At 31.1% G+C, this 18891-nt stretch overlaps 1 protein-coding gene across 1 annotated transcript in view; it reads right to left on the bottom strand.

The window, feature by feature from the left end:
• LOC148305588 (uncharacterized) overlaps positions 1-1450 on the bottom strand; it is a 2348-nt gene extending 898 nt beyond the window's left edge. The window contains exon 1 of the mRNA XM_088266504.1: positions 1279-1450. Within this exon, the coding sequence (XP_088122630.1) occupies positions 1279-1405 (127 nt within the window). The 5' untranslated portion in view covers positions 1406-1450. The remainder of the gene's footprint in view (positions 1-1278) is intronic.
• Positions 1451-18891: the final 17441 nt, after the last annotated feature.

The raw sequence follows: 18891 nt of genomic DNA, 5'->3' as shown, positions 1-18891 counted from the left end.
TGCTAGCAACTATGAACAAGGTTAAAAATAATAACCCATAATAATATAATAATAATTAAATGCCTGTCGTATGTTCTGGTCAGGTGACGTTGGAAAAGGGAACGTTAAGCAGAGGGGAGTTGCTCCCTGATACCATGGCAAAAACTGCTTCTGTGTAACAAGTTGATCACTGTTGGATGTCTCCTTGAGATATGGTTTGGTTTAGGTTAAGTAAGTTGGAGTGGATCAGGTACTCACCAAGTTGCTTCCTGATGCCCATGGGTTGTCTGCTCTTCTACAATGCGGTGATCAGATTTGGATCTCTCCTTGTGGGATGGTCGTCGTATGTTTTGATTTAGATTAGATTAGGTTGACTTGGTTTGGTACTAACCAAGTAACTTCCTGATAAACCATGGGCTGTCTGCTCTTCCACAATGAATAGACCAGAGTTGGATCACTCATTGTAAGATGGTTGTGGTATGATTGGGCTTAAGTAATATTAGGTGGAGAACCTACCTATGATTGGGCTTAGGTAATATTAGGTGGTACCCAGGGGTTGTCTGCTTCTCAACAACGAGCTAATCAGAGATGGATCTCCCTTTGTGCAATGGGTGTGGTATGTTTTAGGTTAGACAAGGTTGGATAAAATAGGTCTGATACACATATATTGGTCTGATATACATGGGTTGTCTATTCTTCCACGAATTGATCAGATTTGGATCTCCCTTTGTGCGATAGTTGTGATATGATTTGGTTTAGGTAAGATTAGGTGGACTAAGTCAGATACTCACCAAGTTGCTTCCTGATGCCAAGGGGTTGTTTGCTTCTCAACAACGAGCTGATAAGAGTTGTGGTATGTTTTAGGTAAGATAAAGTTAGATGAAATATGCAGGTCTGATACACATCAAGTTACTTTCCGATGTCCATGGGTTGTCTATTCTTCCACGAGTTGATCAGATTTGGATCTCTCTTTGTGCGATAGTTGTAGTATGATTTGGCTTAGGTAAGATTAGGTGGACTAGGTCAGATCCTCACCAAGCTACTTTCTAATGCCCAGGAGTTGTCTGTTTCTCAACAACTCTGCTGATCAGAGATGAATCTCCCTTTGTGCGATTGTTGTGGTATGTTTTAGGTTAGACAAGGTTAGATGAAATAGGTCTGATACACATCAAGTTACTTTCCGATGTCCATGGGTTGTCTTTTCTTCCACGAGTTGATCAGATTTAGATCTCCCTTTGTGCGATAGTTGTGGTATGATTTGGCTTAGGTAAGATTAGATGGACTAGGTCAGGTACTCACCAAGTTGCTTCCTGATGCCCAAGGGTTGTCTGCTCCTCCACAACGAGTTGATCAGGGTTGGATCTCCCCTTGTGCGCCAGTCGCGGTACCCCCGCCCTCTGGAATAGTGACTAAATCTATTTTTCATACAAAGGATTAATGTTCTATTGTTTACTGAGGGACGAAGCCATTCGAAAAGCGAAATCATTAAATCTAATTAAGCTATAAAGCGTGTATAATTTATCTTACATAAAGGTGTATAGAATCATTTATAGGGAGGTATGCTTATGCCCAAAGTTATTAAAATAAATAAATATGTAAAGTGGGAGATACAAATATTATATGATTAATTATGATGATGGATTTGCTTGTTCTTTCGCCTGGCTAGAAGATGAATGTGCGTTTAACGTAAGCTGATAATGTTATTTGCTTGTGCTATCTATTGTACTAATACTATTTTGTAAATTCAGTGATTAAATTTTTAAATGAATTGTGATAATGTGTTTTAAAAAAAATATTACCGCCATTTTTTAGCAGTAGATCTTTTATTCATCTTTGATTCTAAAATTCTAACAGACTCATTTTTTAAATGCATTTATCAGGATATTTTTCATTTTCATATAAATATTATTTATTTATTCATCTATAGTAGTTTTGATAAGAAGAAAAAAATTTCTATCACAAAATAACATAATGTGATTTTACGTAAGTAAGATTTTACATTAGTGCTCAATGCACAGGTTTTTAAACCATTGATAGTTACAATGAAGATAACAAGCTTATAATTTAACTTATTCTAGAAAGATATATATATATATATATATATATATATATATATATATAAATATATATATATATATATATATATATATATATATATATATATATATATATATATATATATATATATATATATATATATATATATATATATATATATATATATATATATATATATATATATATATATATATATATATATATATATATATATATATATATATATATATATATATATATATATATATATATATATATATATATATATATATATATATATATATATATATATATATATATATATATATATATATATATATATATATATATATATATATATATATATATATATATATATATTTCGTGTAGCCTACAACAATTCGCAATAGTGTGAAAAAAACAGGTTAGTGATTTTTTCTTCTTTAGCTAATTTACTTGTATATAACATCTAAATTCTCTTCATCTCTTTGAACCAACTACAGATAAATTGGATTCTATACACCTCAAATACGCCCTTTGCATGCACTTTATCAATCATTATTATTTTGTTGTATATAGTGCATAATTAGAATTTAATTAATTACCTTAAAATATTACCAAATATTTGGTGGGTAACTTAATTAAAATTAATTATTTTTTTTTCAAAACAGTTATTGAAAAAAATATTTGTTATTATTAGTACCTAGTTAATATAATCAGTATATTTTTTTAGTTGTTTAATTATGTACTGATCTATTTATTTTATAAATTGCAAACCATTTAATTCAATAACTGTGCACATGATACTTAAACGCAATTAAATCTTACTGATCATATCGATAAGCATAATACTTATAATATAATACAGGATACGTAATTCCTCCAATATAATGAAATAACATTTTTAAAAACCATAGGTTGAACAGTGAAAATCCGGCAGGCTTTTAAGCAGGTTAGTGTAGAGAGATGAATGAATGTTTGTCAAAAACATATTTATAAAAAAGAATTCTTCTATTTGATGATTTAAAAAAATATTTAAATTAATATTCTTACGTTATATACGTTATCACTGATTAAAAAACCAAATTTAAATATTTGATATAAACAAACCCTCAATGTGATATGTTTTCATTTTTATTTAAGTTCTACTTAGTAAATACCACTGCTTCTAAATCTATTGTGACACGTGGTTTGATCCATTCGGCATCATTTTCAAACACCGTATGTAAAGCTTATTCTAAATTTTAGAGTTGGGTCCTTGGGACGTTGAATTTAGAATTAGCTTCATATTCTTCTTTTTCTTCTTCTTCAAACCCTTATCCACACCCTAATGGTGCATAGGGCACTGCATCATATAAACGCAGTGTTATCTTAATCATTAACACATGAATAAAAGGTGATCAGCCCTCCGCTTCAGGTACCAGCCCAGGGTAGTATGGAATAAATATTAGAGTGAAAAAATCACTTAAATTTATTTGACTCCCCCCCTAGGAATCGAACCCGGGACTTCCAGAACGGTAGCCGAGCGTGCTGACCATTACACTATGGAGGTGGAGCTTCATATACGGTGTTTGAAAATGATGCGCATGAAACACGTGTCACAACAGATTTTGAGAAATAGTGGTATTTACTAAGTTAAACTTAAATTAAAAATTGATATATTTTACCACAAAGTGACTGCCGTATCAATTAATGAAATTATATGTTTCCCTATACTTTTAGGTGACGTCGCAATTGATCTTTTTCTCTCTCAATTATTTGGATCATAATAAAGATATAAGAAGTTAGTATTAAAGAATGATAGGGGTAAACTTTAAATTGAAAAATATAAAGGGAAAACATATATTTTAAAATAATTTTTCATCGGAGGATTACGCGACCATTACCGATACGCACGAATGGTATAAGGGTACATAATAATTGTTTATTTTATTCATCAATATTTCGATAAACTACCGACTAAAACTGAATCAATAAATATCAAATAATACGTTTTTTCAATTTTAAAATCATAGAAATTATCAAACAGTACCTACTCAGATTTTTCAATTTTTGTAATGTGTGTCCAAGTCAAAATTTGCTATACGGAGATTAATCTTTATTCTCTGTTGCACAAAAAAAACATCATTTTACTTACAAAATATTTCATAAACAAAATAAAATGCTACTTTATTTAGATGAATATTTATAATAACACATGATAATAAATATAAATGTAAGATTATCAATTTAATAAAAGCAGTATGTATTCATCGGTGGATTTTACAAGTTTATTAATAAAATCATCACATTTTGAATTAATGTCGTTATAAATATGCTGTTTGTTTTAATTCTGTATTTTAAAATGGGGTAAATTTACTATTTCAGTGTCATAAGAACTGTTTATTGTTAATAAATGCGTGCTTAAAACTATGAAAATCTACCAATGTAAACAAAAAAAATGGTTTATAAAAACAATTTAAAGTTAATATTTGTACATTGTATAAAGATAAAGGTATATATTAAGCCATCTACAGATAATTTTTAAAAACTGTTTGCTTAGGTTTGGGTCCTTGCTATAAAAAATATTAGTAGATTTTTAAGGGTGATATCAGAGGGCCATGTTCGAAGTATAACAGGTATTTCTTCTGTGATATTATGAATTCATATTACGAGTGTTATATCGATTTTTTGGCTTACTGTCACTTTTTTATAATTTTTAAGTTAACAGAAACATATATATTTTATTATTTTATTTTGTTTTTAACTTGTCAGTAGAAAAAGGTGAAATTGGTTTTGATAAATAAGGGTAAAATAATCAATTTAATAAAAATAAAATATTTTCAAAATAAAATTCATGACTGAATAAAATAAAACATGTTTTCTAGTTGTCTAAAACCTACCTACCAATTTTTAAAATAAACATTTTTAAATGCCAAATATTTCTATCGCTATTTTTCAACAAATGTGATCACAAAAATAATAATTGCCAATCAGTACAAAGTAAACATAAAAGAAATCTATCCTACGTCAATTTAAATATCTAAAACAATTTTAAATATATGTGTATGCTAAAACATTTTCTAAATTATAGTTTTACCTATGTTATTTTGCATTGGATCTTCTTAAAAAATTATGGTCATTTTAAATACAAACATATGGAAACATTTAAAATTTTTAATTAAAAAGTAAGTAAAATATAAAGAAGTAAAAACAAAGTTGAAAACCTTAGGACAAAAACCACATATGTACGTATTTTTTCAGTGGAGACTAAATTTAATAATACGTAAAATATTGCAAAGAACAGTATAGTTTGCACAACTTATTAAAGAGATATTTAAAAAATATATTAACAGCCGTCTGCCAAAAGTATTGTACGTTTATTGTTTTTGTACCAAAATCTTCAGTTTCACATGGTTTACAAGACCTAGTTTTTATTTTTAAATAATTATTTCTTAAAAATTATAATTTCGAATTTCTGAGAACGTCACTTAGTGTTGAGATATTAAATAAGTCTTGTTTATATTTTTTGGATTTTGGGTTAATTTAACAGTCAAATATATGGGTAAGTTTATCAATTCTGCTCTCCAGATTTTTTATATTTTTTAAAGGATACGTATGAGCTAAATGACGATCAAGGTTAAAGATATTACTGTAATATGGAAAGAAAATGAACGAGAAGTAGTAGTTTGAAAAATATTTAAAAATAACAGTTGATGCACTCTATGCACCACTTAAATTCACTCTTACGACCAAAAACTATTTGTTTGACATTTCTGGAGTTTTCAAAAGGTGTTTTCTCTTTCACATGTTTTTAAGAGTAATCGATTTAGAATATGAACAAAAAATCCGAATTTTAAAAACTCCAATCTTATTTATTTCTTCTTATTTATTTTATTAACGATCGGGTGTTATCTTGCCGCATTCATTAAACCATAACCTGTTGTGTATAAATACCATTTATTTAACCATATGCTGGTGTTATACTTTATTCTTATATGATACAGTTCATCAAAAATGTTAGTTGATTATCAACAAAAAAAACTAATCATGGAAAGTTAATAAGCTATTTTCTCCTTTTCTACCTTGTATTATAAAGTAATTAAACTTTATAATACTAAATTATAAAATTCTAACCGAAGAATTTAAAGAAATTTTATTTTAGATAAATAAGATTATCATACCAAATATGTAACATATATGTAAATAATTTTAAAAATAACAAATTCATAATTAGAGTTTATGTTTTGCAGTAAATGTTTATTTGTAAAGTTTTTTGAAAGTATTATCATTATCGTTAGGAAGCGCCTTGATGTTAGTTAGTTTTAAGACATTTTGTATATTAAAAGCCTTTTTTACTTTGTGGTTTCGTAATAAAACATTATCCTTATCATTCATCGTTCACTTTGTAAAGTTAACTTTAAAGTAGCATTAAACAAAGTGAACAATGAAAAAAAAGACACTGGATGAGAAAGGTTAAATAGGATTTTTTAAAGCTGTTCCGCTGCATTCCCAAATCTGATACAGAAGTATCTAGGCTTCCTGACAGACCTTCTCTTGCAAAGCATTTTTTAAAACTGTTTTGCGAAATTTACTGAAAATGTGAAACAAAATTGTAACCCGATTTTACTATAAATTTACATTTAAAAGCTTTCAATATTCCTGTCACTGCCAATCAAAAAGCTGAAGGATTATTGAAAGCTGTCTCGCCGCATGCCCAAATCTGATACAGAAGCATTTAGGTTTCCTGGCAGATCTGCTCTTGCTAAGCAACTTTTTTTAAAACTTAGTTGCGAAATTTATTAAAAATGTGAAACAATATTAAATTGCATCCCGATTTTACAGAGAATTTACATTTAAAAGCTTTCAATATACCTGTCATTGCCAATCTAAATAATACAGGTTTGTAAATCCGTCACCAAATTTTCTAGAAATACCTCGGTGAAGGCAGTTAAAGAAATTATTGTTGAGGTTAAATTGGTAGTGTTAAGGCAAAGGGGTATATCTGTCTCAGACCAAATTTTACAGGAGAGCAAAAACAAACTTGTGAAATTAAATAACTCATTTGTTTTATGTATTTTTATGCGTTCATATATTAATAAGACTAAACAAGTATTGCAACTACAGCTATATCCTTTTGCCAGATTATGAGATACACTATTTTAGACATTTTGTGGAACAAACTTAAAAAATTAAAAATTTGGCAGATATACCCCTTTGCCATTACACTATCGAAATAGGATAGATATTTTATTAAATTGGAAAATTCGTATGTAGTTTTCGCTTGCATGCTCCGTGACGTACCTGCGCACGCCCCCCACGCCGCCGCCGGGCTGCGGGCCCGGCAGCACGGGGGCGCCGGGCGGCGCGGGAGCGGCGCTGGGCCCCGCCGCCTCCGCGCTCACCGCCACGGCCCCCGGCGCCGATGAAGGCAGCCCTGTAACTGACGCCCAACCATCGACATTAGCGAGAGATAAGCACTTACATCAACAATAGCGAGAAATTAACACGTTTACTAAGTGCTCGGGTGGAAAAGTAGAACACCCTAAGGGCGCTTGTCCACTACCCAGAATTCCGTGTAATTTTACCGTCCGGCACGTCAGTTAGCGTTTTAAAACGACGATTGGCTTGGATTGGCTTGTGTTTTTTTCCATCTTTCTTCGGATCGGAACTCTTGATCGGTGCTTGAACACGTTGCGCGTAAATTCGATCACGCCAAACTGTCGTAGTCGTTTTCATTTTTCAACCCCGGACTGCCGAACGGTGAAATAGCGTGTAGTGGACAAACGCGCCAAGGGAGCTTGTACACCACATGGAATTTTGCTGTCTGGCAGTGCGGTTAGTGTGATAAAACGGATGATTGGATTGTGTTTTTGGCTATCTTTCTTCAGACCGGTGCGCTAGATTGATGCGTGATCATAGCGCCCGTGAATTCTATCGCGCTAAGCTATCGTAGTTGCTTTTATTCGAAAAAAAAACTGTACTGCTGAACGGTAAAATTCCGTGTAGTGTACAAGCGCCCTAAGGAAAATCTAAGGCGTAACATCCAATCGCTTCTCTTGCCGATCTCATCTTGTGATCTCAAGGAGAAAGTGCAGGATTTTCTATGGTGGCTGGCTGACGCACGTATTCGAAAACGGAATAATTGTATAAGCACTGTTATAAAATGACCTATAAAAAATATTATTTACTAACGTGGGTATTTAAGTCCATGTAGGTCTTGCATAAAGTATCATTCCAATGGCGCTAATCAAGCGTCAAACACTGAAAGCCTGTTTTCATGTTTTCATACACTTTTTGAAGCATTGTCACGGGAATCTGGGTGATTTGGGTTTGAATGTTGTTTTTGAAGGCTTGCAGGTACTAGAACCGTTATAAATCAAGGATTTTAGATAATTTAACAGGAAAAAATTACAAGGGTCCAAATAGGCAGGCATTTTTAGGAGTATGAGTCGTCTGGGAAATTTGTCTCATAAAAAAATCATAAAAAGCGTTGTTGTGTTAGATTTGACTCCGTCTTACTGAAAACAGATGTCTTTCAGCTCCATCTCTACTAATTCAGGCAAGAAAATGCATCTCTTTTAATTCAGGTGAGATGATGTTCAGAAATGACTGTAGAAGACTATTTTTATTAGAAAAGTAAGTCATCCAAGCAACACGACTAACAAGTGGCAGTCTCGTCACACCCACAAGAATATAATCTGAGTGACACGACTAACAAGTGGCAGTCTCGTCACACCCACAAGAATTTAATCTGAGTGACACGATTAACAAGTGGCAGTCTCGTCTCATCTACGAGGATGTCATCCGAGCGACACGACAAACAAGTGGCAGTCTCGTCACACCCACAAGGATATTATCTGAGTGACACGACTAACAAGTGACAATCTCGTCACACCCACAAGAATATAATCTGAGTGACACGACTAACAAGTGGCAGTCTCGCCACACCCACAAGGAAATCATCTGAGTGACACGACTAACAAGTGCTCACCCATGAGGACGACGAACGCCAGCATCACGACTGCGGCCACGAGCAGCCCCATCCCGTGACGTCACCAGGCGAGCGGCTCCCGCTCCGGTAGCATGGCCGCCGCTAGCAGCCGCGCCCGCTCCCCGCCGTCCGCGCCGCTGCCCGCCGTCAGCTTGTCGGGCCAGCGCGCCCCACCGCACCCTGGAATGACCAACCCTCAGGAAAAATATATTGTCGCCATAGATGAGCGGAATGAATAATTCCGCTCATCTATGGAATTAGAGACAAAACTTTTTGGTTATATCATATAATAATAATAAAACTCTTATCCGCACCCCAATGGTGCATAGGGCACTGTGTCTTATAAACGCAGTGTTATCATGATCGTTTTTTACACATGAAGGAAAGGTGATCAGCCCTCCGCTTCAGGTACCAGTCCATGGTAATATTGAATAAATATTACAGTGAAAAAATCACTTATATTTATTTTTACCCCCCTTGGGAATCGAACCCGGGACCTCCAGAACGGTAGCCGAGTGTGCTGACCATTACACTACTGAGGCGGACAAAATAAATATCATATACCCAATAAAAATATAATATATCATAAACCTAATAAATATTATATCAAATACCAAAGAAATATCATATAATATGCAAAATAATATATCATATACCTACCTAATGAAAAACAAAAACATAAATAAAATATAACATCTTAACATTGATGAAGAAGAATATGGAAGTCTGGGTATTTACAGGGCTCTCACCCTATCATAGGTTGATTAAGTGATCACTTTAAACACGTGTTACATTCACCATTCTACCCATGATTGAAACCACACCACTCGAATTTTGGAAGTCATATGATAAATTTCATGACGTTCCACGATAGAGTTCATAACAGCCATCTATTATTGAATTTATATATTTTTTTTATTTACAGAGACCCTTTCCCAAAGATTCAAACTCGGAATATTTTTCACTCTGGGAAATGCTTGAAAACCTGATTTTTAATATTCGAAATATTAATGATCAAAATATCTATTTGTTTATACGTAGTGCCCATTTGTGTGTTACTCATTTGTGGTATTGCCAATTTTAAGGGAAAACTTTAATGTCACCTTTGAAAGTGTTTAAATATTTTTATTTTTATTTCTGCAATGTTTTATTTGACAAATTTAAGGAATCTATTGTGTATCTAGTTATAAGACTCGCCAGGTTATTTTATGAGGTTAGGTTGAGTTATTTCTAAACAATACATTATTTTTTTATTGTTCTAATTTTATTCGTTTAATGACAGTAAGGGTATACAGCATACGCACAGTTAAATATAAATTTACTACATTTTATCTTAAATTCAGGTCTTATATCAAGTCATTCAGGTCAAAAATATATTTTACTATTTTTTTCCATTTGAACAATTAAAACATATATCGCTCACTCCTTTCAAGAACGTCATAAATCAAAAAACTTGATTTTTCAGGAGAACGTTTATAAAGTTTAAAAAATATAATACAATGTATTAAAAATAAATATCAAGCCGCTTATTGAACTTTTTACTGTGCAACAGATCTTTTAAGGATAAACCTGAAAGTTTTTTTCTCCATTTGAAAAATATTTAGTATATTTAAATAAATGACTAAACAATACCTTTTCTTCAAAATGCATAAACAACACTTTCTGCCCTGTAGCGGGTTAAGTTAAGTTAAAAATATACCGCTTTTGCTGGGATATAGTACATTTTCTGGGCATTCCGAAAATATGCACCACTGAAAATTGATGATTTTTTGTTTATGACGTTCTTGAAAGGAGTGAGCGATATTAGCATTGCTGCGTCTTATTGAATGTTTATTGTTTTTTTTATGTTCATTAATTAATATTACACAAAACCATACAATAATATAACTTAAATTGAATTTCTTACACCTTTTAATTTCGATATATTGTTTAGAATATTTTTATTAACTTTGGATATTTATATAAATTAAAAAAAAAGGATCAAATTTAAGATAAAATCTTTTTTGCAATTAAATAATTTAAAGGCATAATGAAAAAAGAGAAAGGGTTATGTTCTTATTAATATATTTTTAATCATTAACAGGTGATCAGGTTTAAGATAAAAATAATAACCTCAATAAAAAAGAGCTTAGTGAATCGGAGGTAATATTTTCAGCCTGTTTTTTTAAAATATTTTAATATTATTTCTAATCAAGCTTCATTATTAATGTACTATTTGACTGCAAATATTTATGTAGTTTGGTATTTTTTTAGCTGATGTAAAAAGTTTTTCAATTAATTATCTATTAGTTACTCAATGAATGTTATTCTTCTAAAAGTAGGAAACACTTACCTAAAAAATCACGCTATCGGTTAACGAGTTCCAAAAATTGATTAAAAGTTAAACTTCTTTCAGGAAAAAACTCTTGACAAAGAATCTCGTTCAAAAGATCATCAAAAAGATTTTATTTGCTTCAGGTTTGTGATGGAAATTCCTGAAAACGAAAAAATATATTATTAATAAAGTTAATTTGCTGAAAGATAATATTGTTTTGGTTTTTAAATTTATATACAAATAATAATAAAACATTAAAAAATATATCGAAATTTGTCAAAAACTTCACTAAGGATAATATTACTAGCAGTGACATCTTCTGGAAACAAGTAAAAGGTGGAAAACGTAAGAAAATTCTAGATTTTTACTTTCGTCGCTAGATGTCAGAAGTTTGCAAATATTTTCACGGTATTTAAAAAAAGTATTATTTGATTGATGAATTAAAATTGACATTCATTTATTTTAATTTTACAATACTACATGGCAATAAAATTTTTAAAGAAAAGTGAACGTTGAAAATGTCTTAAAATTTTAGTTGTAGTTTATTTATACATATTGTGTATAGTTTTTCTTTTTAAATACAGAATCTTCTTTTAACAAAATAAACAACATAAATTTTCATTGTCTACGTTTTTCTATTGTAAATAAACTTTGTCTGTTGATTTAAAATTGGTGTGATAAATTCGAAAGAAAGTGTTGTGAATATGTTCGATGAAATTATATGAGCCAAATTAAATCTGGCAAAGAAAAAATAGTTTCTTTTTTCGGCAAATATGTTATTTTTATAAAAGATTTTTGTTATTTGTGATGATCTTATTTCGATTGAGGTTTTTAATAATGGGTACAATTGATGAATGTTACACGTGTGTAAAGTGATCACTTAAATCTGCCTATGACGGTCAAAAGCCCTAAGTCCTTCTTCAGCTTTGTCGAGAAGTCAAAAATAATGTAAAAATTAACTCCCCATTGGAAATTATCCATATTGTATAGTAATTGGACACACTCAAAATGTTGTAAAAAAATGTATTTTTCCTTCGAAAACGTATCTTTGGAAAAATTTCAAAAAGAAATTATTTGACGTCTCACGCATTCTCTGAATATTTTTGCACGCATCCTTTTACTTTACGCACACAATTTTTTAATACGTCATGTTAATGCTGGCTACGAATGAGATAAAAGAAAAAAGTTTTCTTTAAAAATCTAGTCGTTTCGCAAGAAAAAAGCCTTGAACATAAGCGAAGATGCTGCAAACTTGATTGAAGCAGTATTCGCGAGATAGTTTTGTTCTTTTCATACACCGCATACCTCACCCAAAAACTAAAGCCCCCTTGGGGTTGCCAATATACATAGATAAAGTTTTCCTCGACGAAAAAAAAAGTTGTTTTTTCTAATCTAGTAGCTTTGGCAAACATTTTCAGATGGAAAATGAAAGAATCAAATTGTTTTCTTCATTGATTGCCATAATGCGAAAAGGCTTTGCAATTTCAAATGACATCACTGCTTCAGGATATCCCACAGGATATGTAAAAGGACCGCAAACAGTAACCAGAGTAGTATTTGAGAGGATATACTCGTAAAGTCTAATTCAATGACATAATCCCATGGAATGCTAAAAAAAGGTTTATAATAAGAACTATCACCATATGTAAAAAGTGTGCACGGAAAAAAAAATATTGATACTATTTTAGAGACCTTTTGAAAAATTTACATAACTTTAAATGTTCCTTGCTTCAGACTATAATATCATTAATTTCTTATACTTTAAAAAAAGTTTTTTTCTTAAGTATCTTCGTAGAACGGAGTTTTTTTCTCCATTTAATCATAGATCTGCTGAACGTTTTTTTTTTCTACCAAATATTAATAAACAAATTAAGTGATAAGATATAAAAATCTCAGTTATTTATTTGTTTATTTTTCATAATATTCATAATAAAAAATCATAATTTAAAATAAAGTACCCTCACTGGGTTTTCCCGTACCGAGGGCATAATTTAATACGAATATTTTATATAATTTAAATATTAAAACACGTTTACTCTAGAACTCATCATACGGTACGCTGGCTAATCGAGTAATGAAATATCAGGGGAGTAATGGCCGCTGAAATAATATCATTAGCACTTTTTTAATGACGAAAATAGTAAGGATGTAATTTTAAGTATAGTCAATGAACCCAGATTCATTTTGTAAAGCTTTTAATCATTGATATTTAGTCCGCCTCCGTAGTGTAATGGTCAGCACGCTCCCGGGTCTCGGTTTGATTCCCAGAGGGGTCAAATAAATATCAGTGATTTTTTCACTCTAATATTTATTAAATATTAAAAACCCTGCACTGGTACCTGAAGCGGAGGGCTGATTATACTTATTATTCATACGTTAAGTCAAGATAACAAACACTACGTTTACATGATGCAGTGCCCTATGAACCATCGGTTGGGGATAAGGGTTTTAATGAATGAACGTTAATTTAGTCCGCCTCCGTAGTGTAATGGCCAGCACGCTCCCGGGTCCCGGTTTGATTCCCAGAGGGGTCAAATAAATATAAGTGATTTTTTCACTCTAATATTTATTAAATATTAAAAAACCCTGGACTGGTACCTAAAGCGGAGAGCTGATTACCTTTCCTTCATGCGTTAACGATCAAGATAACACTGCATTTATATGATGCAGTGCCCTATTAACCATCGGGTGAGAATAAGGGTTTGAATGAGTGAACGTAATTTTACTATGGTTAAGTAATCCAGATTTATTTTTTTTAAGTTTCTAAACATTGATTAATTATAATAAAAACGCAAAAGAAAACTATGTATTAAATTATATTCCTTTTGCACGTGTTAGTACGAGTATATTTGTTCCTTGGAATATCGTATAACGATTACCGTACGAATATTTAATGTTTCGTTTTCCGTATGGAAGTTTCAAGTTATGACATCCATACGTATAAAATACATATTTGTTCGAATTTTCGATCTCGTTTATGTGTGTATTTTACGAGCTATTTAACTTGAACGTAACGTCAAACAAAATGTGAAAGGTATTAAAATGTCGTCTTTCCGGGCCTTTCGATAATTGCACAGTAAACTTTATACAGGTTGTCTCACGAAATATGTAACGATATTCATTTATAAACTTTGAAATTAACTAAGTTCGTTAAATGTTAAGGTGAGAAAATGGAAACCATTCGATGGCCGCAAAACGATGTTCGAACGGCGAAATAAGGAAAAAATGCAAAGGTGACATAAGGATTTTAGATAAAATTTAGAAAGGTCTGTTGGGATGGTTTGGACATGTGGAAAGAATGAGTAAGGAAACAATAGTAAAACAAATTTGTGAGGTGAATGTAGTTAGAAAAAGAGGTAGAGAAAGGCCGAGGAAATCTTGGCATGATCAGTGTCGAATACTGGAAAATGAACGGGAGACGAGTCAAAGTCAGCTATGACAGGTCAAGCTCTGTATATGTAAAAAAAAAAACGTAACACCAGTTTACTTTACATTTTCAGCTACACTTATTATCGTTAAAAATTCAGATAACGGTTGTGAAAATTAGTATTCCAGCTATGATTTATTTGAAATGAATGTTCTTTGATTTACGCATTATTTGAAGAAAAAAATCCATACAGTATAAGAGACCCTATATAACCCTGTTATTTCGTTAAACGAGTGAAACTGTGACAAGGATATGAAAAGGGTATTTTTGGATAGATCCAAGTAATATATATTTTTTACATCGACTTGCGTATTCATACGAATTGGACTAACAGCACAATCATAATAAAAACGTGCTTGGGTTTTTCACATTAAATAAACTAAATGATTGCTCTTCCCTTTTATGTTTGTATATAATATTATTGGTGCATGTTGAATTGGTAATATTGACTTTTGACCTAAGTTGCTTATACAGATCACAATATAGGTTAAAAACTTTCAAAATCACAAGAGTGTAGCCAAATATAACCAATCAAATTAATAATTATTGATAAATACCTGTTGAATTTTATGGGTAAGTTGACTTTATTGACTATTGACCTAAGTGGCTTATCCCCATCATAATTGAGGTAAAAGTCTTCCTTTCCAAATTAAAACAAAATGTTTTCATGGCAGTAGCCTAACAATACAAATCAAATAAATAATTATTGGTGCATGTTGAATTGTAAAGATGAGATGGCTTTATTGATTTTTGACCTAAGTTGCTTATCGACATCACGATTGTGTCAAAAACCTTCCTTTCCAAATAAAAAAAAATATTATTCTAATGTAACACATCAAATAAACATTGTTGATTTCAAAATTTTTATATTGTTTTTTATAATTTGCGTGTTAAAATAATGAAAAAAAGAAAAACATTGCTGTTCTTAGTAAGTAGAGTAATCAATTAAATTATCAATCAAAACTATAAAAGACATACTTTTAAATCGATCAAATAATAATCTTAGGAAAGGAATAAACAACACGTGTCAGCAAATGTGTGGTATAAGCCCTGGGATGCTTCTTCTAACTAACTAACTAACCATCAGGCCGCTTCACCGTAGGGGTAGGCAGAGAGAATAGAACGCCATACCAACCTGTCCATGCAAAACGATAGATGCTTCATCTCGAGTCTTTTAAAATATTGATGTATCATCCGTAGTGTGAAAAATCCAGTATCTTATAAAATAACTCATACTTTAATTTTATGTTTTATATTATCCACTGACACTTCGTGATGGAATTGCATTTTTAATTTATTATTAGATTAAAACCAATATTTTTAGCTTTTCCACTTTTTTATTTGACCAGCGACCGGGTTTCGTCGTTACCGACATCATCAGACTGGTCTTCTAGTCTGATGATGTCGGTTACGACGAAACCCGGTCGCTGGTCAAATAAAAAAAGTGGAAAAGCTAAAAATATTGGTTTTAATCTAATAATAAATTAATTATATGTGATTTTTTCAGTAACTTTTATTTTGAGTTCGGTTTTTTTAATGAAAGAAGTACGAGTAAAGCTCATTTCGCTCTCTCCTTTCAACAACGTCATAATTCAATAATCGACCAATTTTAGTTGTGCATGTTTTTCGAATGCCCAAAAAATGTACTATATCCCAGCAAAAGGGGCATATTTTTGTACTTTATATTCACCCGCTACAGGGCAGAAAGTGTTGTTTTTTTTTATTGTTTTATTTTTTTTTATAATAAATAAATATTTTTCAAATTGAGAAAAAACATTCAGGTTTTACCTAAACAGACCTGTTGCACAAAAAAAGTTCAATAAGTGGTTTGATATTTATTTTTAAAACATTTCATTATATTTTTAAACTTTAAAAACGATCTCTTGAAAAATCACGTTTTTTGAAATATGACGTTAAGACATGTAAGTTATTTAAACACATTGGATAAAATATGTACACAATATCACTTGGTGTTAATTCATCTTCGTCATAAATTACAAATCGCTCACTCCTTTCAAGAACGTCATAAATCAAAAATCGACAATTTTCGGTTGTGCATGTTTTTGGAATGCCCAGTAAATGCACTATATATATCCCAGCAAAAGCTGCATATTTTTAACTTAATACCCGCTACAGGGCAGAAAGTATTGTTTTTGCATTTTGAAGAAAAGGTATTGTTTAATTATTTTTTTTAAATCTACTTAATATTTTTCAAATGTAGAAATAACCTTCAGGTTTTACCTAAAAAGATCTGTTGCACAGTAAAAAGTTCAATAAGTGGCTTGATATTTATTTTTAATACTTTGTGTTATATTTTAAAACTTTAAAAACGTTCTCCTGAAAAAACAAGCTTTTTGATTTATGACGTTCTTGAAAGGAGTGAGCGAAATAAGGTTGTGAAGATATCTGAGTGAAGAAAGTAATAGAGGAGCACATTCATCATAAACGCGATACTGACTACTTCAATCCATTAGCGGGACATCCCACCCTTAGTCCAATACACCCTAGTCTAAGTAATCTAAGATAGAACGCCGTTAAATAACGTTTCACGGGCTGGATGTTAACTTATATACAAACAACGAAGGTTTGATCCCAAGAATTAACAATAAATATGGGACACTGCAATATATCGTTCCAAACATTTTTAATTTGTAGCCGACGAATGTAAAAGGTCAAAATAAAATATGGAACTAAGGAATGGGTAAATAAATTATCAAGAGTTAATTCTATGAAAATTGTAAAAAAAGTTTATATTCATAATTTTCTTTCTCCTTTTTGTGTGTATATTAGGTTAAAATGGATAAAAACAATAAAAAATGTATGTAAAAAAAACTCCACCGACAAGACACACAAGGTGACTTGGTGAGTCTCCTTCTGTGACGAGCAAAAAATATTTTTAATTTGTTCATAATTGTTCTTTAAATAAATGTAATATAAATGTAAATAAAATAATAATATTAATATAAAAAAATGTAAATACATAATAGAATGACTGTGTCAAAATCTTAGTTCATAGAAACTTGGCATAAGTATTAAGTATTTCAAATACCTGATTGTGGTCAGATCAAGAGTCGTAATAATTGGCGGGTATGTATGAGGAAATGCATGAATGTGTAAGATGCAAAGATTGTTTGCAAATACAGATTAGCTCGTATCTATTTTCTTTTTAGCGTTGTTTGCGTTCTATTTTCTCTCCCTACCCCTGCGGAGAAGCGGCCTAATAGTTAGTTTGTTTAGTTAGTAAGTTATATAATTCCAATATATTTAATTTTTATGCATTCATAGAAAGGCGATTCTGTTTTATTTGTATTATTTGTATTATTTTGATGTAAATTTGTTTATTTCATTCATTAATTGATTGGCAGTCACTTTGTGATAAAATTAATCAATTTTTTACTCAAATTTTACTTGGTAAATAACACTTTTTCTTAGAATCTGTAGGAACACGTGTTTTGATGCATTCCGTTTCATTATCAAACACCATTGTTTGATGGGTAGATAGTTAATAAATTTTAAGGAATAGTGGTATTTCCCAAGTATGACTTAAATTAAAAATGAAAATTATAAGGTTTTTTTTTACCTAATAAAAACCTATATTTAAGATTTGATATAATGTAATATTACATCTATGTCATAACAAAAATATCAGTAGTGTGCTTACGTATGAAGCAATAATGTCTTTATAACCCCCTAAAGTTAAGTGCTTATAATATGTACTTAGTATTATAAGTACCTCATCATAATCATGTAATGACATCATCACGCCTTTGCTATATAAAGTCTTAAGTGCTTGCGGTATATTAATACACAAAATATCAAAGCATTAATAGAACCTAAAACCTTCCCGATTATAATATACTCGTATATCTGAAGTTTTCTGATTTGACCCGTAGTCATATTGGTCGATTCCCAATTTTAGAAAACTTTGTCGGATACTTGATTTAACTTTGAAGCAGTGCTAGAAATATTTAATGAAATAACTTCAGATTTTTCATAATAAAACGTCATTTTAAAAAGAAATACCGACATCCGGAGCATGTGTGAGACGGAGGATATCGTCAGGTGGGGACGACGACGAAGGCGATACTGGAATGATGTAAACAGAATTTTAGATGATAGACTTCTACGTATCGCCCTTCAAGGAATCCCTGAAGGTCGCAG

Source organism: Brachycentrus maculatus, unplaced genomic scaffold, assembly GCF_059751285.1.
Source record: "Brachycentrus maculatus isolate JH-2025_06_01 unplaced genomic scaffold, ASM5975128v1 h1tg000269l, whole genome shotgun sequence".
Lineage (NCBI taxonomy): Eukaryota > Metazoa > Arthropoda > Insecta > Trichoptera > Brachycentridae > Brachycentrus > Brachycentrus maculatus.
This window is presented reverse-complemented; position numbering and strand designations above follow the sequence as displayed.